At 38.9% G+C, this 22,500-nt stretch overlaps 2 protein-coding genes across 8 annotated transcripts in view; one reads left to right on the plus strand and one right to left on the minus strand.

Annotated features, from left to right (window-relative positions):
* Positions 1 to 14,926, plus strand: part of LOC106877967 (rasGAP-activating-like protein 1) — a 68,841-nt gene extending 53,915 nt beyond the window's left edge. The window contains exons 19-20 of the mRNA XM_089346009.1: positions 12,603 to 12,723; positions 14,093 to 14,926. Coding sequence (XP_089202135.1) covers positions 12,603 to 12,723; positions 14,093 to 14,273 — 302 coding nt within the window. The 3' untranslated portion in view covers positions 14,274 to 14,926. The remainder of the gene's footprint in view (positions 1 to 12,602; positions 12,724 to 14,092) is intronic.
* Positions 1 to 22,500, minus strand: part of LOC106879202 (huntingtin-interacting protein 1) — a 278,609-nt gene that overhangs the window by 200,017 nt on the left and 56,092 nt on the right. For 6 of the 7 annotated variants that reach the window (XM_089346005.1, XM_089346008.1, XM_089345997.1 and 3 more), the window contains one exon: positions 8,729 to 8,832. In XM_089346005.1, the coding sequence (XP_089202131.1) occupies positions 8,729 to 8,764 (36 nt within the window). In that variant the 5' untranslated portion in view covers positions 8,765 to 8,832. Of the gene's footprint in view, positions 1 to 8,728; positions 8,833 to 8,917; positions 8,993 to 22,500 lie in introns of those variants that run through there. The other variant, XM_089345995.1, reaches the window with a different exon arrangement.

Consider the following 22,500-nt stretch of genomic DNA (forward strand, 5'->3'; position numbering starts at 1 on the left):
ACTGACTGCAGATCCCACATGGATAAGTGAAGTGCTCAGTACACAATTCAAGAGTGTCTTCACCTCTCCTCTGAGTCACATGCAGATAAAGAACCCAGCTGATTTCTTTGACAATAGCACTCAGCAGAAGGGGACTGCATCCATTACCTACATCGACATTGAAGAGGAAGATGTGATAGCTGCCATAAATGAAACGAGCTCAAATTCGGCACCTGGCCCCGATGGTTTCCCAGCTGTCCTCTTAAAGTCGTGTAAACAAGAATTAGCAGGACCACTCCGGATACTCTTCCAGAGTTTCCTTGCAAATGGTAAACTTCCCAAAAAGCTGAAGGAAGGCACCATATGTCCTATCCATAAAGGTGGAAGCAGAGCAGAGGCTGGAAACTACAGGCCCATCTCTCTGACTTCACATATTAGCAAAGTCATGGAACGAATTGTCAGAAGGAGATTGATTGCGTTCCTAGAAGAAAATGACTTGCTGAATGAGACCCAGCATGGTTTCCGTCCAGGTAAAAGCTGCCTCACGCAGCTCTTGCAGCATTATGACTGGGTCCTGAAGCAGCTACTTGACCATTCAAATGTTGATGTGATATATCTCGACTTTGCAAAAGCCTTTGACAAAGTTGATCATGGCTTGATATGTCACAAGCTGCGAAACCTTGGCATAGCTGGTAAATTAGGAGAGTGGCTGCATGACTTCCTGAATGGTAGAAGTCAGACAGTTGCAGCCAATGGAGAACTATCTAGGGAAACAGAAATATTGAGCGGTGTTCCACAGGGAACTGTTCTGGGGCCACTACTGTTCATAGTGGCCCTTCTGGACATGCCCACGGTCACTCGGAGAGCCACTGTCACTAGCTATGCTGATGACACAAAGATATCTCAGGCAATAAAGAATCCTGATGATATTGTAAGCCTGCAGAATGACCTAAATGCAATATATGAGTGGGCAGAGCAAAATAATATGCAGTTCAATGCAAAAAAATTTCAAGTACTGCGCTACAAGACCACAAGTACCTCCCAACTGGCATACACAGGGCCTGGAGGTACTGCAATCCCAGAACCACAAACAGTGAGAGATCTGGGCATCAACATGTGTAGTGATGCATCATTTCACATGCACATTGTCAAGTTGACAGCAAGGTGCAGACAACTGGCGGGGTAGATACTGAGGACTTTCCGTACAAGGGATCAAAAAGTCATGTTGATTCTATGGAAGACATTTGTTCTGAGCCGCCTAGACTATTGCTCTCAGTTGTGGTCACCACACAGTGTTAAGCGGACAGCAGAACTCGAGGCAATTCAGCGGCACTATACAAAAAAGATCGCCACAGTCCAACAGATGAACTACAGGGAGCGACTGAAGGCACTAGGTCTCTACTCCCTGGAGCGCAGGCGGGAGAGATATGTAATAATATACATATGGAAAATACTGGAAGGACTGGTGCCAAACTTTGGTATCAAGTACTACAGAAATGCCCGCACGGGTCGCCACTGCATGGTGCCAAAGGTACCGTCCACTGCATCTCACATAAGAACGAGATACTGCAGCAGCCTCGGTTTCAGAGGACCTCAGCTCTTCAATGCCCTGCCAAAACATTTGAGAGACATGCAAGACATGGATGCGGAGGTCTTCAAGACAAAACTTGACGCTTTCCTCTCCACGATACCAGACGAACCAATGGCTCGTAATGAGACACAGTTTAGGGCAGCTGTGTCAAATTCTCTTATACACCAGATGTGCCATCAAAACTCTTGATTGGACCATGTCAGGTGGGGGAGAAGAGCCATGCAAGGAACGTGAAAATCACGGTGGTGCACCAGCATGACCGCAGCCACTTGGCTGAAACACATAAATAAATAAATAAATAAATACATATATATATATATATATACATACATATATATATATATATATATATACATATATATATACATATATATATACATATATATATATATATATACATACATATATATATATATATATACATATATATATATACATATATATATATATATATACATATATATATATATATATATATATATACATATATATATATATATATATATATATACATATATATATATATATATATATATATATATATATATATATATATATATATATATATATATATATATATATATATTATACATATATATACATATATATACATATATATACATATATATATATATATATACATCATCATCATCGTTTAACGTCCGCTTTCCATGCTAGCATGGGTTGGACGATTTGACTGAGGACTGGTGAAACCGGATGGCAACACCAGGCTCCAGTCTGATTTGGCAGAGTTTCTACAGCTGGATGCCCTTCCTAACGCCAACCACTCAGAGAGTGTAGTGGGTGCTTTTACGTGTCACCCGCACGAAAACGGCCACGCTCGAAATGGTGTTTTTTATGTGCCACCCGCACAAGCCAGTCCAGGGGCACTGGCAACGATCTCGCTCGAAAATCCTACAGGAGCCAGTCAGGCGGTACTGGCAACGGCCACGCTCAAAATGGTGCATCTCATGTTCCACCCGCACAAGAACCAGTCCAGGGGCACTGGCAACGATCTTACTTGGCTTGCCGGGTCTTCTCACGCACAGCCCATTTCCAAAGGTCTCGGTCCGTAGTCATCGCCTCGGTGAGGCCCAATGTACGAAGGTCTTGCCTCACCACCTCAGCCCAGGTCTTCCTGGGCCTACCTCTTCCACGGGTTCCCTCAACTGTTAGGGTGTGGCACTTTTTCACGCAGCTATCCTCCTCCATTCTCACCACATGTCCATACCAGCGCAATCGTCTCTCTTGCACGCCACAACTGATGCTTCTAATGTTCAGCTTTTCTCTCAAGATACTTACACTCTGACGGGTATTCACATTGACATTACACATCCAACGGAGCATACTGGCTTCATTCCTTGCGAGCTTACGTATGTCCTCAGCAGTTACAGCCCATGTTTCACTGCCATGTAGCATGGTTGTTCGTACGCATGCGTCATACAGTCTGCCTTTTACTCTGAGTGAGAGTCCCTTTGTCGCCAGCAGGGGTAAGAGCTCTCTAAACTTTGCCCAGGCTATTCTTATTCTAGCAGCTACACTTTCAGCGCACCCACCCCCACTACTAACTTGGTCGCCCAGATAGCGGAAGCTATCGACTACCTCTAGTTTTTCACCCTGGAATGAGATAGAAGTTGTTTCCTGTTTGTTTGCAGTCTTTATTGCACCTGAACATCTGCCACAAACAAAAACTAACTTGCTAGTTAACCTGCCTTTGATGTTGCTGCACCTCTTATGTGTCCATAGCTTGCACCGGGTACATCTTATAGAGTTACTACCTACTCCTTTTCTACATACTGAGCAGGGCCATCTACCTGAAGGGGTTTGTGTTTTATCTACCTTCCTACTTATTAGGATTTTGGTTTTAGCTAGGTTGACTCTAAGGCCCTTCAATTCTAGACCTTGCTTCCACACCTAAAACTTCTCCTCTAGTTCTGATAGTGACTCCGCAATTAGGGCAAGGTCATCAGCATAGAGGAGCTCCCAGGGGCAACCTGTCTTGAACTCCTCTGTGATTGCCTGGAGGACTATGGTAAATAATAGGGGGCTGAGGACGGAACCTTGGTGGACCCCTACCTCTACCCGGAATTCATTGCTGTACTCATTTCCAACCCTCACCTTACTGGCCGCATCTCTGTACATGGCTCGCACAGCTCTCACTAGCCATTCTTCTATCCCAAGTTTCCTCATTGACCACCAGATAAGGGATCGGGGGACCCTGTCAAAGGCTTTCTCCATGTCAACGAAAGCCAGGTACAGAGGTTTATCCTTGGCTAGGTATTTCTCTTGCAACTGTCTCACTAGAAATAAGGCATCAGTAGTGCTTTTACCTGGCACGAACCCAAACTGCATCTCATCTAAATTGATTCGCTCCCTAATTAGTTGGGCTATGACCCTCTCTGTAACTTTCATAACCTGATCTAACAGCTTGATGCCTCTGTAATTATTTGTATCTAAAGCGTCCCCTTTACCTTTGTAGCAGTTGACTATGATGCTGCTACACCAGTCATAGGGTATGACTCCTTCGTGTATCACCTGGTTCGTAATACGGGTGACTAGGCTATAGCCAACACTGCCAGATATTTTGAGCATCTCTGCAGTGATTCCTGATGGGCCGGGGGCTTTCCCGGTCTTCATACTCTTAATTGCTTTATCTACCCTGGTACTATCAACTCGGATAGCTGGTCCCTCTATTGGGTCGACATAAGGCAGGCTCTCTTTCTCCCATTCATTCTCTTTATTAAGCAATCTATCGTAGTGGCATCTCCAGACCTCTTTCTTTGCATCCTCATTTAATGCAAGCGTACCATCATCCATGCGAACACATTTCTCTCCTACAACATCACTATTCTCTCTCCTACACTGTCTTGCAACACGAAATACCTCGAGTCTTTGGTCCTCACGGCGCAGAACGTTGGCAAATCTTTCCTTATATATATATATACATTTATACTAGAATCAGTGAGACTTATCCTGGAAAATAATACGTTCTTCTTCAATGGTAAGAACTATATCCAAATTAAAGGCACGGCTATGGGGACGAGGTTTGCCCCCGTTTATGCGAATTCGGTGATGGGTTACTTGGAACAAAAACTCTACCAGGAAATAGAGGAGAGATATAACACCGAATTTAGGAAGCTTATAGAAAAAGCATGGAAGAGATACCTGGACGATTGCTTCATAATCTGGACCAAACCTCAAAGCATTGTGGAGGAATTTAACACCCTCCTGAACAACCTACACCCATCCATCCAATTCACAAAGGAGATGAACAGTAGCAAATTACCATTTCTAGATATAATGGTAATTAAAAAGAACACCGCCATTACCACAGATATATATTACAAACACACAGACACACACCAATACTTGAACTTTAAATCGTGCCATCCACCCCATACAAAACGCAACATACCATACTGCCTAGCCAGGAGAATATGTACTATTGTAGAGGATATAGAGACCAGAAATAAACGCCTGATGGAACTGAAAGAATTTCTGGTGAAGCAAAAATACCCATCACGACTCATAGAAAATGGTATTCAGCGGGCTTCGAAAATACCCATACAACAACTGAGGACACCGCAAAGAAAAGACAAACAGGAAAAGATCATTCCATTTATAGTGACACAAAATCCATGCCACCAGAACATCTTTAATATCGCCAAAGCGAACTTACCGATCCTTGCACAAAGTAAGGAAATGAGAAATATCATTACAGATCAAAATATAACTCTCAGTAAGAGACAACCTAAAAACTTGAAAAAACTATTAACAAAGGCAAGGTTTGACCTCAGCAACAAAAATCAAACATTCACTGTATCCAAATGCAATGATAGCCGATGCGGCACATGCCGATCAATCCATACCGGCCCATATATGAACACAAAAACAGGGAAAATATTCACCAATGCGAACATGAACTGCAAAAGTAGAAATCTAATCTACTGCATCAAATGCCCTAATTGTGAAGAATTGTACGTTGGCCAGACAGGTAATGCACTATCGGAACGCTCACGGGTACATCGACAACAGATTAAAAACCCAGAAGTCCGCCAAATACCACTGAGTAACCATCTAGCAACATGTGGTCATCAAACTTTTATTATATTTCCATTCCATAAACTTTACAACCGGAATGAAATTGAAAGAAAATGCAAAGAAAAGGACTTTATTAAGAAATTCAAACCCACTCTTAACAAACAATGATTAAATCCATCTTACTTGGGGTTTAAAAATCTTATCCCTGTAACCAAAACACAAAAAATCTCTCAGATATCATCATTTCTATAAATAGATTTGGCATCATTTCTAAGAACAGCCAAACACCTACTGTGGTTTAAAAATCTTATCCCTACAACCCACACAAAACAATAAATTAAAATATCATCATGTCTAAAAATAGATTTAACATCAATTCTAAAAATAGCCAGACACCTACTGCTGCCATCCAAAGGAATTGGTATAAAAGACAGAAAACCAGCCAACTTATTACAGTCTGTTAAAGACTGTCATACCGGCCATGACGAAGGGAAATAGCCCTGAAACTCGAGTCGCCTTTATATATATATATTTATATTTATATATTTATACATTTGATCCTTTATATTGAACACTCAATATTTCATCTACATTCAATACTTTCTTTCATGGTGCCATCCATTTTTATTTTATTTTATTTTATATTATATATTGTATATCATATTATATATTGTATACTCCATATTCTATACCCCACATTAGTTCTGCAGGAATATAAATAAAACATAAAAAACAGACAGTGTTGGAACTCTTTTAAACTAAATAATATATATATATATATATATATGTATATATATATATATATATTATACATATATATACATATATATACATATATATACATATATATATATATATATATATATACATATATATATATATACACATTGGCAGCTGGAAGTGGCTCCAGTTTGCTCGATCAGTTAGCTACCATGGCAGACTAGATCATAGAGTTAGTTCACTGTGCAGCCCGCACTTTTAGTCTCGACATAAATAGTCAGGCCAAGACCGTGTCAGTCGACAGACTTAAAAGGGTACATTTTGAGGTGACCACACCCTTCGATGACACCCCAGCCATGCCCACTTTTGATCCTTTGCAACCATCTACACACCCACCTACACATGCACCTTTGACCACACCATCACCTACAGCTCCACCTTCGTCGCCACAACCTAACACAAACAAACTCTATGTCACCAGGACAGGCCGCACTGTGCATTGGCCCCCAAAAAACTCACCAGAACTATTTACATTTAACCCTTTTTTTTTCCTCTGACAGACAATTGTTTTCCCATGTCCTGAACAATTCCAATGCTCTGCGATTAAACTTTGTCAAAAAGTTTCGTGCTGCCTGCCCCTTCTATATTACAGGCAATTATCTTTCTCGACTTATCACATTTCGTATCACATCTTATTGTTTGCGATCGGTGACCATCTTTGCTTTCCTTGTGCCTGCTCCAGTCATTCTAATTTCGCACGAGTGAGGCACAAGAAGCCAGTGTCATTTCATACGAAATCTCGCAGGTAGTCATTACCATGCCCAAGGCAGGAGCAAGATCTCACCTGCAACCATTTGCCATGCGCAAGACAGCAGCAAGACTCTCATCGGCAACGACTATTTAAGCAGAAGAATTAAGACATTCACTCTCTTTCTTCTTTCCCATTTCCTCTCACGCTTTTACATAGTGTTGGTGTATTTGCTGATTGTGTGAGGAGGGGTCAACTGTCTTGTGCTTGGAAAATATGGGTAAGAAAACGGTAAACATATAAGAAATATATAAGAAAACGGTAAATATATAAGGTGTACTCAGTGGAAGAAAGGAAAATTGAAAATGTTGAGGGAGAGGAAGCAGATTTGGAACAATTGTGGTTCAAGACGGCAGGAAAAGCAAAAGAATATGCTGTAACCACAGTAACCTACATATCTTGGAAGAAGGACTTCCAGGATTAGGGTGGAGAGAATCCCACCAGAAACAGATGTGGCTTGGGTTGTGGCGGCTGTTCTTCTCGGAAGTAAAGAAGAAATAGCCGTCCTGCAGGCCACAAAAACAGAAAATTCTGTATGGAAAGAGCAAACATTGGACCTGATCATATTGGGTATTGGCAGAACCACTGAAAATATGGTGGAAACGGTGACCATTGGAGATGTAGTGTTGAGAGTGGGGGTGGGGGTGGAGGGCAGAACCCCTCGTTGCTTTAAATGTGGCTAAAAAAGGCCTCTGCAGAAGCAGAGAAGTCAGGAAGAAGTTAGAAAGGGGCCGGAGAAGGTGCAACAGGAAGAAAAGAGAAACAAAGAACAGTGGATGGTAGCTGAAGGAAGAGGAAGAAAGGACAGATTGAATTAGAACCCCAAACCATACACACCCCGTCCCACCCCACCCCCATCTTCTCAGACACCCCCCCTCCACCCATTCCCCTCCGATTCAAAGCAAGAGAAAAAAAACAAATACAAAAAAACACAAGGATCAACAGCTCCCCCCCACCCACTGGAAATTGTTTCGCGCGTGTTTGAAAGGCGTAGACAAAGAAGGGATCCAGAAGAGAACAAAATGGAGGACTGCAAGATTTGTGCATGTCAATGGATGGACAAACACTGAGGTGTCCGAAAGCCAAAAAAACGACGAAATATTGAGATTGAGGAGGGGTTATATGTGTTGGAAGGTGAAATGTGATTTAAAGACGATATCAGACAATATAAAGTACGACGAACTGACCCAGAGATATTCCACAGCCATTACAAGCCTTCAATTCCATTACAACTTTCTCTCTCTATCTCTCTCTCGAGCTATAGAAAGACAAATACACACGTTATACACCTACAGACATCTATATAAACACACATGTAATAATAAACAGACACGTGTCCGAAGAAACCTTTCACTAAAAAACACATTTTCGAAGGTGAGGGGCGTTACTGCATCCACCCCCTTTTTCTTTAAACATGTTTTATAAATGACATTTGGCAGAAATACGTTTGAAAACAATAATAAACGACTGCTGAAATTATAAAAATTAGTAGTAACGAAGTCTGAACAAAAGCAAAAGCATGTTAGTGTTTTGTTTTGTCTTTTTTGAAACAAGCGAAAGCCAATTAAAAGGAAATCTCTTTGCCTTACCTTGTTCGAAAATGTCTGCGATTCAGCAGAAGACATCAGCTGTGAAATGGTTTTGGCTTCTTTTGCAAGAATTTTTCAGCGAATAACTTGTATTTTTCGATTTTCTGGAGATAGAAGGACAGAATAAAGGGTAAATTTTGTGGTTTATGCTTTGTCGGGTGTTGAACGAGAGAAATGTTTGAAATTTACCCCTTTTTTTCCCCACACATTCCAATTCACCGCCGTTAATTGGCGCACACACCTGCTATCGCGCACGCGCACGCGAGTCGTGACTAGTCGATCCTACATTAACAATCTATTGCCAATGCATGTATGCACAAAACATGCAGGACGGTTTGTTTGTTTTGTTTTTTTTAACAAAGTAAATAAAACACATTGTAAATAAAACGCAAACACCCTCATACATGTTTTGTGCGTGGCGCACGCGCGCTAGGTAGTCGTAGGATCCACTAGTCACGTCTCGCATGCGCGGATGCGCGCCCTGGATCCAATCTTCTTGAATCGTACCTTGATATTATGTTTTCATTTCAAAATAAAACCAATAAAAACAATCTCCCATAATCTTTACCTCCGCTGATTTTTACATGCCCCGATGACCGATCTAAGAAATTTGGGGAACGATTTACCGTCTGGTGAATGGAACCGAGTATATACAGATTCCAATAGCTTGCCAAATTGTCAGTCATAAATTTTCTGCAAGAACGTTTTGTCCGATAACATTCTCCAACATCTCTGCACTCCTATCGGGTAGACGTTGAAGAAATCCTTTTCTGGTTGTGGTGTCATAACATCCAACAACCCAAGTTTTGCGACACATTTGTCGTCCATTGTTCTTCTTTGTGAAGAACAAACTTTCATGGAACTCCACTCTTTGATCCAGACCAGCAATTGGAGTTTTGTCCGGCACCAGTTTTGCTGAACAAACATCTCTACAGAAGTGGTGCCACTGAACAGCAGTTTTGTATCAATGCAATTCATTCTTGCAGATATCGTGACAGTTAATTCGAAAATGAAAAATAAAATTAAACACTAAATAAAAAAAAATTCCATATAATGGCAGCTTGGAGTTTTCTCCAAAGGTTCCTTTCCTGATGGAAAGAGGGTTTTATTTTTATTACTTTTAACTCACTTTCTTTTGACAAAATCCCGTCAATAGAACGACTAGAATTTTGAAAATTCATTGAACAGCCATGCTACATGCCAGTAAAACATGGGCTGTGACTGCTGAGGACATGCGTAAGCTCGCAAGGAATGAAGCCAGTATGCTCCGCTGGATGTGTAATGTCAGTGTGCATACCCGTCAGGGTGTAAGTATTTTGAGAGAAAAGCTGAACATTAGAAGTATCAGTTGTGGTGTGCAAGAGAGACGAGTGCGCTGGTATGGACATGTGGTGAGAATGGATGAGGATAGCTGCGTGAAAAAGTGCCACAACCTAACAGTTGAGGGAACCCGTGGAAGAGGTAGGCCCAGGAAGACCTGGGCTGAGGTGGTGAGGCAAGACCTTCGAACATTGGGCCTCACCGAGGCGATGACTACTAACCGAGACCTTTGGAAATGTGCTGTGCGTGAGAAGACCCGGCAAGCCAAGTGAGATCGTTGCCAGTGCCCCTGGACTGGCTCTTGTGCGGGTGGCACATAAGATGTACTATTTTGAGCGTGGCCATTGCCAGTACCGCCTGACTGGCCTTCGTAGGATTTTCGAGCGAGATCGTTGCCAGTGCCCCTGGACTGGCTCTTGTGCAGGTGGCACATAAAAGACACCATTTTGAGCGTGGCCATTGCCAGTACCGCCTGACTGGCCCTCGTGCAGGTGACACGTAAAAGCTCCCACTACACTCTCTGAGTGGTTGGCGTTAGGAAGGGCATCCAGCTGTAGAAATTCTGCCAGCATGGAAAGCGGACGTTAAACGATGATGATGATGATTGAATGTGTGCAAGCAGACGGTTTTTTCATTATCAATATGTTTTGTTTTCAGATAATCTATAATGTTCTCTGGTGCAAGGTACAGTAAAAGTTGCAATCTGGGTGCACACAATGTAAAATAAATTCGGAAAAATAGCAACAACTGCTTCTTTTTAAAGGGTACAAATATTGGGAAGAAGATGTTGATGATGAGTGTTGCTGATGGGATGTTCACACACACACACACACACACACACACACACACACACACACACACACACACGTAGATAAACCTAGACGAAGTCCCATTTTGGAAGCATGTTTAAAGTTTTTAGAAGATGTATGACGGAGAATTATTCAATATCGTGTTTGCTTCTATAAGAATCACTTACTTTAAAGCAAAAAAAACAAGACCGACGTATACAACAGGTGTGTAGAACCTGCTGTTTCGCTTGTTTTAGCCGTTCATAAGTGATCTATAAGTAAACATTTCATACAACGACCATGACGATGTCACCTTTTCTATCCGAGTATCGACCTTAAGAGACATTCATCATCACCTTCATTCACTCTATCTCTCGGCCTTTCTCTCTCATACGTGCACGCACCGACACCAAAGCCTAATTTTGCTCTTACATCATGGTTCTATGCAACTGTTGCAATATCACTCTTTATGAAGGAGTTTTTCCGTTTCCATTACATTTTTCCTGGAACACGGTGTCCTGCCGTTTACCCACATTTGTCCGACATGGAATTTTCCATGTATTTTGTGTGAGGAAACGAACATGTGGCGTTGCCGTAGGATGGTACAAAGACGTCGCCAATCCAGAAGGGAGTGTGGATATTCTGAATCTTTATTGAACAACTCCTTTCTGGAAAACACCCATGTTCCGCCTTGGAAGATTTTGCTTTTCGTGAATCACTTCCTCAGCACAGCTCGGTCGCAGAGATTAATCGAGGAAAATCTCGGATTCTCCCATAAAACCTCCGTAGATTGGCGGTCTTTCTGTGCTGAAGTCTGCCAGATTGGGGCAGAAAACCACCAAAATATGATCGGAGGAGATGGGGTTGAAATTGAGATCGATGAAACGGTTCTGGTCCATCGAAAACAACGATGAGGCAGAATAGATGAGCCAATGCGGGTGACATCTACATGGTAGCTAGACCTGCTAGAAATAGCACCCAAATTTCCCTCAAATCACACCCTACTCTCTTATCTATGTATATATGTATGTATGAGCCAATGAGGGAGACCTTCACGTAGTAGCCAGACCTGCTAGAAATAACAGCCAAATCTCCCTCAAATCGCACCTTACTGTTTTATGTATGTACACATGTATATACTAGCTGGGGAAGCAGGGTTTATCCCTTGATTCCGTTCTCATAATTGTTTCGCTAATCCCGTAACAACAATACAAAGTATGTAGCCCTTAAAACGGTTTCTGTGCATTTACAGAGAACACTGAAGTGTCTTAGACAGGATCTTGTTGTTAGGAATTCCTAATAAGTTATGAATACCCAAATTGTGAAGTCAGTCATGTAATACCATGAAATTAGTTACCCGATAGTAAGAGTTCACATAAAGTAGCGTCGAAAAGGGCTGTAATACGTTCCCAGAGTATATAGAACATAGGGGAAAATACTAATAAGGTATGTATACTAAAATCATGAAGCATGTTACGTAATAACAGGCTAATCAGATATGAGATAATAACAAGTCAAAGTAAATAATTGTGAAAAATGCTTTTGTGTGTTCCCAGAGAATATTACCCTCAGCAGCGCTAATGTTGGTATATTCGTGAATAAGTCACTAACCGAAATAAGGGGATCTCTTGTTTAGGAAAATACTATTTACTTGTTTAAGCGATACCCTACTGATTTTACCCTTTTTACACCTGTTACCTCTTTTTTCTCTTAATATTTTTCTCGTTTTGTTTTTCTTTTTTCTCTCCTACCCTTAACCCCAACAGCTGTAGGATGCAGCCCCACCCACAACAAGGTTACATTACAAGAGTGGATGGACCCTATCGACTGTGACATGGAGGTGCAGACGGTGTGTAGCCAGCTGATAGCCCGACAGACACAACTTCAGTGAGTATCTTTACTTTGTAAAAAGGGAGGGGTTGATCAGAGAAAGACAGGACAGAGCCCGAGGCCCTTTCCATTGTCACCAAGACAGGTGGCAGTGGAAGAGAAACAGCAAGGTATCAACTGACCCTAATAACCCTTGCCCAAATATTTGCAATGCCATCTACAACATAGGCCTTTGTTGTGTATGAACATGGTTACAGCATCAGCGGTGGCTCTCCCGGAACAGCTGTCAACACAAAACTATTATAGAACGTTTTATATTTTATTCTTTTTCTTCTTTCAGTCATTTGACTCCACCCAAGCTGGAGCACTGCCTTGGAGAATTTTTAGTTGAATCAAATTGACCTCAACACTTATTTTTTGTTCTTGTAAACCTGGTATTTATTCTATATATATATATATATATATATATATATATATATATATATATATAAATATATATTTCGTTTTGGGATATATATATATATTATATGTGTGTGTGTGTATACACATATATTTAATTCACAATATATAACTCCAGATTAAATGTATTCCAAACGAACAGGACCAACAAAAACAATTAAGGGAGAAACTAACACTGGAAAACATGAAGACAGAAATAGAACTGCTTAAGCTTAGAGCCCTGAGCAATGAAGAAAAATTGAAGGACATAGATGAGGAAATCTACAACGAATTAAAGAAACATTGAGATGGTCAACGCTTGGAAAGTGTCTTTAAACTGTGGCAAACAACTTGTGAAGCTGAAGAAACAATCTCGCTACAAGGCTGGCAAAGACAAAGCAATTTGTTTATTAACTACGAAACACAGTTCATCGTAGAATAGGCATCGAATAAGCCCTTGCTGAAGGAAAATAAACCAAAAACATACACAGAAATGAACCCAGGCTTATCGAACACAAACCAGAGACGGACAAGGGGAGGCAACTCCACCGACATTACATCCCCAAATAACTTAGAAACAACAATCAGAAAATCTGGACGGAATCTTCATGGCATTCAAGTAATCCTGTGGAACTCCTAGAAAAGCTCCTTAATCTATCGTTCTACAAAACACATAGAATATATAGGAGAAGAGAAAACAATAAGGAGTGTATATTTATTTCTCATTCTATAGAATAATATAAATTATTTACATGCTTTTAAGTTAGAAAATAATTTGTCAAGATATTGGAATTTTGTTATTAAATAAAATTTCATCAAACTGTTTCTGTCATTTATGACTTTGTGTGTGTATGTGTGTGTGTGTGTGTGTGTGTGTGTAGAAAGGTTTATGTTCTTTGTTTTTTTTTGGTTTTTGGCACGTAATTCATTGTTTTTTATTTTCTATATTAATTTTCTGCTTTTCTCTCTCTCTCTCTCCATTTTCCAGACATATCATTCAAGACACTGAGGAAAAACCACAAGTGGGGAAGCAAGCTTCAAACAGGCAAGGGGCAGGTCCAGCCCCTCGCAAGTTGAATAAAAATATGGCCAAACAGCTTCTTGAGATCTCGGAACAACTACGACTGATGCAGCAGGCGATAGATGAGCCATCGAAGGACTCTAAATAGTTATTGTGATAAGGAGAGGGGGTCGTGCTGGGAATGGGGTGACAGTGACGGTGGAGCAGTGGGGGGGGGGGGGGTTCAGAGGAGAGATAATTTGCCACTCTCACTCTTTTCATTGCTCACCACAAACTTCACAATCAAACCTCTTGTGCCTATACTTGTGTGTGTGTGTGTGTCCATATATATATATATATATATATATATATATATATATATATATATACACATACACACATACATCTACACACACATTCATGCACATATATATATATATAAATACTTTAACAAAGAGAATGGGTTGAGCAACACATCTTATTACATAATGCTACAATTGTTTCATTTTTTTACCAGAAAATCATTGCTGAAATATTACTATATATAATATATGAAATAATAGATTGAATCAGTATTAATCCAGTAATATTGACAAATGGCAAGTCTTCTCTGTCCGTTCTCTTTGTTAATATCTATATTTATATAAACCTTATTGGTACTTTATGGATTACAGATGCATGTTGAGCGATACGATCAATATTCCCTGTAAAATGTTATCTGATAGCCAATACCTGTAGACAGGCTTTATAAAGCAAACTACAAAGTCCATACCCCAATTAAATTTATATATTTTTATGTGTGTGTATGTGTGTGTATATATATATATATATATATATATATATATATATATATATATATATGTATGTATGTATGTGTGGATGTATATATATATATATATATATATGTATGTATGTGTGTATGTATATATATATATATATATATATATATATATATATGTATGTATGTATGCATATGTATGTATGTGTGTACGTATGTATATATATATATATATATATATATATATATATGTATGTATGTATGTGTGTATGTATATATATATATATATATGTATGTATGTATATATATATATATATATATATATATATATGTATGTATGTATATGTATGTATGTGTGTACGTATGTATATATATATATATATATATATATATATATATATATATACACACACACACACATGCATATACACACACATGTATATACACACACACTTACCTGTATGTGTACATATACATTCGCACGTATATTTGAACGAAATCAGAAACTATTAGGTTTTGGTACAGCGACTGTTATTATTGTTATTATTATTATTAACGTTGTTGTTGTTGTTGTTGTCACAAATATTGTTAGAACCGGTGTAATGAAAATTCCATTGTTTTCCGTGTTTCTGCCCCCAGGATTCCTTTCTCATCAAGGCAACTGCTTCCTGTCTCATTGCCCCTCCTCTTCTCCATCTCTTCCACCTTCTCTCTCCCTCTCTCTCTCTCTCTCCTCTCACCACAATGTTTTCAAATATTTCTTCCCCCCACACACACACACAATCAATCGTATTTATATACACACATGCACATGGCTGAGTGGTAAGACGTTTGCTTCCCAACTACATAGTTCCAGGTTCAGTCCCAATACATGGCACTTTGGTCAAATGTCTTCTACTGTAGCCTTAGACCAACCAGATCTTTGTAAGCGGATTTGGTAGGCAAAAACTGAAAGACACCCATCATGTATATATATATATATATATATATATATATATATATATATATATATATATATATATATATATATATATACATGTATGTATGTATGTATATATATATATTTCTCTCTCGGGTCCGTGCCTCATCGCGTTCTTACACACATAATTTTTCTCGTCTGGCCGTAAAGCCTTTTCTGTTTGTTTTCCTGTCTTGTTTTTTGTCCGCCACGACATTCCTCCATGGCTAGATTTAATTTGCGTATACAAATTTAATCTGCGATCCATGGGACGAGCCGTTTTAGCGATGCGTCCTGCCCAAGCTCGTCGAAACGCCGGTGTTAAAACGTGGGTGGCTGATGAAGGAGATGTTCTCTATGTGGCTCATGTGTTCTCGTCTACGTTTGTTTGCAATGTCCTGTACCCAGATATGCACTTATACATACAGGTGGATGTCGGTATGCACATACCTGTACGTATATATGCATATACTCATTTACTATTTGTTTTTATATATATATATATATATATATATATATATATATATATATGTATGTATGTATGTATGTATGTATGTATATATATATATTTCGTTTTTGGATTGGGTTTGGTTTGCAAGATTTTTTATGTGATTTCGTGTGTTGAAGCATATTCTTTTGTGTCTGGGGAGAGTCATTTTCTTATTGTGCCTTAAAATTTAACACAATCACCGGTAAAATTTCCTCTTATTTCTCAAGAGAGTCAAGACTATTGAAAAGGTTGCAAGACGCAACGAAAATTTTAGGAAAATAAAAATAAGAAATAAGTGAAAATTTTACCGGTGAGTGTTAAATTTTAAGGCACAATAAGAAAATGACTCTCCCCAGACACAACAGAATATTGTTGTTTGTTGTTTATAGTTTCAGCTTAGAGCTGCGGCCATGCTGATGCACCGCCGTGTTGCTACACTGTTATTACAGGGAGCCTCCTACAATATGTGGCACTTGGTGAAGAATGGAGTTTGATTTAGCAACCCTCATTTGCACCTCTTGCCATGAGGTAGGTTCATCTGGGACTCTCGACAGGAAGAGGTCCAGCTTTGATTTAAGAACCCCTACATCTACTTTGTGCAGGTTCCTCAGGCTCTTTGGAAGAATATTAAAAAGCTGTGGGCCCCTGAAACCCAAACTGTTGCAGTAACTGGTCCTGAAGCGCGATGGCATTGCTGGGATATTTGGCATTATGCAGTGTCGTCCCGTTCTGGCATTGGTGTAGCTTTCAATGCCAAAATTTGGCACAATTCCTTCCACGATCTTCCAGATGTATATTACTGCATACCTCTCCCGCCTTCTCTCCAGGGATTAGAGTCTTAGCTGTTTCAGCCTTTCCCAGTAGTTGAGCAGTTGCAAAGAGACAATCTTCTTTGTGAATCTTCTCTGGATTGCTTCAAGGTCTGCTGTTAATTTCACACTGGTGGGTGACCACAGCTGTGAGCAGTAATCCAGGTGGCTGAGGACGAATGTCCTCCAGAGGATCATCATAGTTTCCTTATCTCTGGTTCTGAATGTTCTCAGGATCCATCCAGCCAATCGCCTGCACTTTGTCGCCATCCTGGTAATGTGCACTTGGAAAGAGGCATCATCACTCATGTCGATACCCAGGTCTCTCACTGATTTAGGCTCTGGGATTGAAATTCCCTGCGGACCAATGTACTCTGTAAGTTTCATATTCAGTTTTGGACGTTGGTAGCGCAGGGCTTGGAATTTTTCAGCATTAAACTGCATATTATTATCCTCAGCCCATCTGTAAACTGAGTCCAACTCCTGCTGCAGATGTACAACATCACTGGAGTTCTATATTTTCTGCGAGACATTCATATCGTCTGCGTAGCTTGCAAGAGTGGCTATTTGGGCACTTGAAGGCATATCTGAGAGAACGACTATAAAAAGCAATGGTCCCAAGACAGTGCCCTGTTTATATATATATATATATATATATATATATATATATGTATGTATGTATATATATATATAAGTATATATATATACATATATATATATATAAGTATATATACATATATATATATATATATATATATATATATATATATATATATATATATATGTATGTATGTATATATATATATAAGTATATATATATATATACATATATATATATATAAGTATATATACATATATATATATATATATATAAGTATATATATACATACGTAATTATTATGATTGACCGTTGACTGAACACTATTCAATTTTTTTTCTCCGTGTTTTTCTCCTTGTCTCCGTATTCTTTCTGTTGAAGAGCGTAGCTCGAAACGTCAAAGACTTTCCGTATTCCCGAGCGTCATACTAATATATACTTTTGTTATTTACACTACCTGTCCTCGTCTGCTGTTATTATTTGTATATTCTCCTATATATATATATATATATATATATATATATGTATGTATGTATATATATATATAAGTATATATATATATATACATATATATATATATAAGTATATATACATATATATATATATATATATAAGTATATATATACATACGTAATTATTATGATTGACCGTTGACTGAACACTATTCAATTTTTTTTCTCCGTGTTTTTCTCCTTGTCTCCGTATTCTTTCTGTTGAAGAGCGTAGCTCGAAACGTCAAAGACTTTCCGTATTCCCGAGCGTCATACTAATATATACTTTTGTTATTTACACTACCTGTCCTCGTCTGCTGTTATTATTTGTATATTCTCCTATATATATATATATATATATATATATATATATATATATATATATATATATATAAAGAGAGAGATGTATATATATATTTGATATTATCTGGTTAATTTTAGTGATTTGGAATAAAGCTTGTTCATTCCATCTTCTGCTTAGTGTTATTTTGACCATCACTATGATCTGAGTTCAAATTCCACCTAGGTTAACTTTACAATTCATCCTTTCAGAGTCGATAAATTAAGTACCAGTGAATTACTGGGGTCAATGTAATCGACTTAATCCCTTCCCTGCAAATTTCAGACCTTGGGTCTATAGTAAAAAAGATTATTATTATTATCATTGTTATTGTTATTATGAAGTCAGAAAACTGAGTGAATCCTCAGCACGCTGAGCAAAATGCTTAGTGGCATTTCATGTCTTTACATTCTGAGTTCAAATTCTACCGAGGTCAACTTTACTTTTCTTCATTTTGGGGTCAATAAAATTAGTACCAGTACAGAGGTTGATGTAATCAACTTACCGCCAACAATTTGAAATCATTATTATTATTAATATTATTATCATTATCATTATTATTATTATTCAAATATTTTCACTTGTTTTATTTTTGCTTTTGTTTTTTGGGGATTTTTTTTTTTTTGTAAGATATGTTTTATGTAAAGTTTGTAAAAATTGAAACTATTGGTGTGAATAAACATTAAAGTATTCTAACAGAAATGGTTGTTCCTTTTGAAACCAAATGGTCATGGGTTCAATGCCTGTCTCCAGCATCCTCTCTTCACAGTTTCAGGTTGCTCAATGGAGACAACAGCAGGAGGGGGAAACTGTGCAAAACCCATCACATACAGGCGCACACACACACACACACACACACACATAGAGGAGAAATTATGAGAAACACCAATTTTATCTTTCTCCATTGTGGTCGTTGGGAGCTCAGCACTGGATGTTCCTGGTGCATTTGGAAGCACAACAGACCTTCAGAGAACACTTCATTGGATTATGTTCGAGAAAAGGCAGCAAGCTACCAAAATTGTTCACATGTCGGACACAATGCTGAGAAGCATTGTCTCTGTCTTTATGTTCTTAGTTTAAGTTTTGCAGGGGTCAACTTTGCCTTTCATTCTATAAGGGCTGATAAATTAAATATCAGTTGAAGTCTGGGGGGGGGGGGGGGGGGTCGACATAATCCATTTAGCACTCCCCTGAAATTGCTGGTTTTGTGCTAAAATTTGGAATCAGTCTGTTACAGAGAACTATGCACATCCTTCTCTGTAAATTAATTCTCTCCTTCAATTACTGTTGCTTCTGTACTATGTGGTGACTTTGCTGGTACAGTGCCAAATATATGTATCAGGTTGGTGCAAAAGTAATGTCCGATTTCTAGAAAAAATGCTTCAGAGCGAATTTATCAACCTCTTCCTATAGTTTTAAGATATCACTGTGTCTAATTTGTACTATTTTCTTTCAGATTATCTAACTTCCGGCCATAATTCTCAGAAACCTTTACCACCATGTTTGTCCCATCTAAAGATCACATCAGAAATGTTTTACTCTACGAGTTTCATAAAAGTGTTAATACATGTGCGACTGCAAGATCTACTCACAGCACTTATGGGGATGATGTAGTGAATGAAAGAAGTCACAGGAGGTGGTTTTCCCGCTTCCAAAATGGGAAAGTTGAATAATGGGTATTGTTTCGAATCTGTGGGATTATAGAAGATGTCTGTTTCGATGTGATTATTGACTATTTTAATTAGGATGTCAAGAAAAGGGAGTTGTTTACTGCTGTGTTCCATGGTGAATTGCATGTTGCTATAAATATTGTTAAGCATTATTTTGAAATCGAGCAGTTTGTCCATGCTCTCTTTCCAAAGTATAAAGCAATCGTCCAAATACCTCTTCCAGTTCTCCTTTAAACAGCAAGGAAAAGAGGTGCCATATTTTTGTAGTGATGATTCGTATATTTTAAGCTCTAGGTAACCCATTACAAGGTTCGCAATCACTGGAGCAGCTCGGGTTCCCATTGCAATTCCACATTTTTGTCGATAGTAAACTGTATCGAACATGAAATAGTTGTTCAGAAAAACAACCACAAGGCAGAAATTTATGAACGCTGGTTAAATTCTATACCAATAATTCTGCCTCATAAACTCCAAATTAAACGTATTCCAAACAAGCAGGACCAACAAAGACAATTAAGGGAGAAACTAACACTGGAAAACATGAAGACAGAAATAGAACTGCTTAAGCTTAGAGCCCTGAGCAATGAAGAAAAATTGAAGAACATAGATGAGGAAATCTACAACGAATTAAAGAAACATTGAGATGGTCAACGCTTGGAAAGTGTCTTTAAACCGTGGCAAACAACTTGTGAAGCTGAAGAAACAATCTCGCTACAAGGCTGGCAAAGACAAAGCAATTTGTTTATTAACTACGAAACACAGTTCATCGTAGAATAGGCATCGAATAAGCCCTTGCTGAAGGAAAATAAAGCAAAAACATACACAGAAATGAACCCAGGCTTATCGAACACAAACCAGAGACGGACAAGGGGAGGCAACTCCACCAAACTTACATCCCCAAATAACTTAGAAACAACAATCAGAAAATCTGGACGGAATCTTCATGGCATCCTACATAGAAATCAAAGGCTCCATCGAAACCTGGAGACTAAGCAAAACTTTTGGGAACCAATACCTACCAATCCACCCCATCATCTCACAATAAATGGAAGAATTTACCTCCAACACTTAACCCTCAACATGGTTACTTCAATCCTTCAACTAGACACAACCTAACTAAACAACATAACTTTCCCCTCCACCCACATTACAATATTAAACGAAATCAATTTAACCCAAACCACATCAACCATAGACAATATAACAACCCTCAGTACAACCATAATCTAGCCCACTACACAGCCACTCCACCGCAGACACACTTTACACCCATTTTCTCCTCAGCAAACTAAACACAATACAGACTTTCCACAACAATCCACCATTCTACAACCATTTTGTAGACCTAAATCAGAGAAACAAAGATCTGAAATGGAATAAAATGTACAAGAACAACCGAAAATAATCAACTTATCAAAGAAAATCCTAAGTACTACACAAACTAAAATTCTAGCAAGAGGTTTAAAGCTTACTTCAACCCCTCGCAGATCGAACCCGAATGAAATTAAGGATAACACTACGGATTTCTGCCGAAAATTACGCCTTACAGAAGCACTTGACAACTACACCAGTGAAGATGAGTCTATAGTAAAAAACAAAAGTGAATACTGTCCTACAAAAGGCAGAAATAAAGCACTTGATGCTTTTTGTGAACACATTACCAGTTTTCCTTTTAATATCCTACAAAAACAACAAATTAAACCCAACCTTAATGTAAATGAATGGAAAGACCTAATCGAGTTAAAAAATGATATAAACCTCACCATTAAAGAAGCCGACAAAGGAAGTGCGGTAGTGGTGATGGACACAGAGTACTACAAAAAGTGAATACTCTCCATGTTGGAAAATAATATTTACTATGTCATGAGGCCTCCAACCAGACCAGTTTGTGGAGCAAATATCTCCAGCAACTATAGACTGTCCTACTTCCTCTCACAAGTATTACGACCTCTCATAGAGATGTCTCCACATGTCTGTGTGAGCACGGAAGATCTCCTCAGTAAAATCACTACTTGCAACCACTCCAACGACCTCACAGGTTGTGTAGTGGGTAGTATGGATGTGATTTCACTCTACCCATCTATAGACATAGATTTTGCTGTGGGGACATGCATTCAGGTGATCTATGAGAGTGAAGTGGAGTTCCACAAGGTCAACACGAGGGAACTGGGCCTCCACCTCAGACTAAGCTACGACAGTAACTATTTGGATGACCATGACCTCAGTAGATTCTGCCCCACCAGGCCACAGAGGGGAAGACCA

Source organism: Octopus bimaculoides, chromosome 30, assembly GCF_046866305.1.
Source record: "Octopus bimaculoides isolate indiv1 chromosome 30, ASM4686630v1, whole genome shotgun sequence".
Lineage (NCBI taxonomy): Eukaryota > Metazoa > Mollusca > Cephalopoda > Octopoda > Octopodidae > Octopus > Octopus bimaculoides.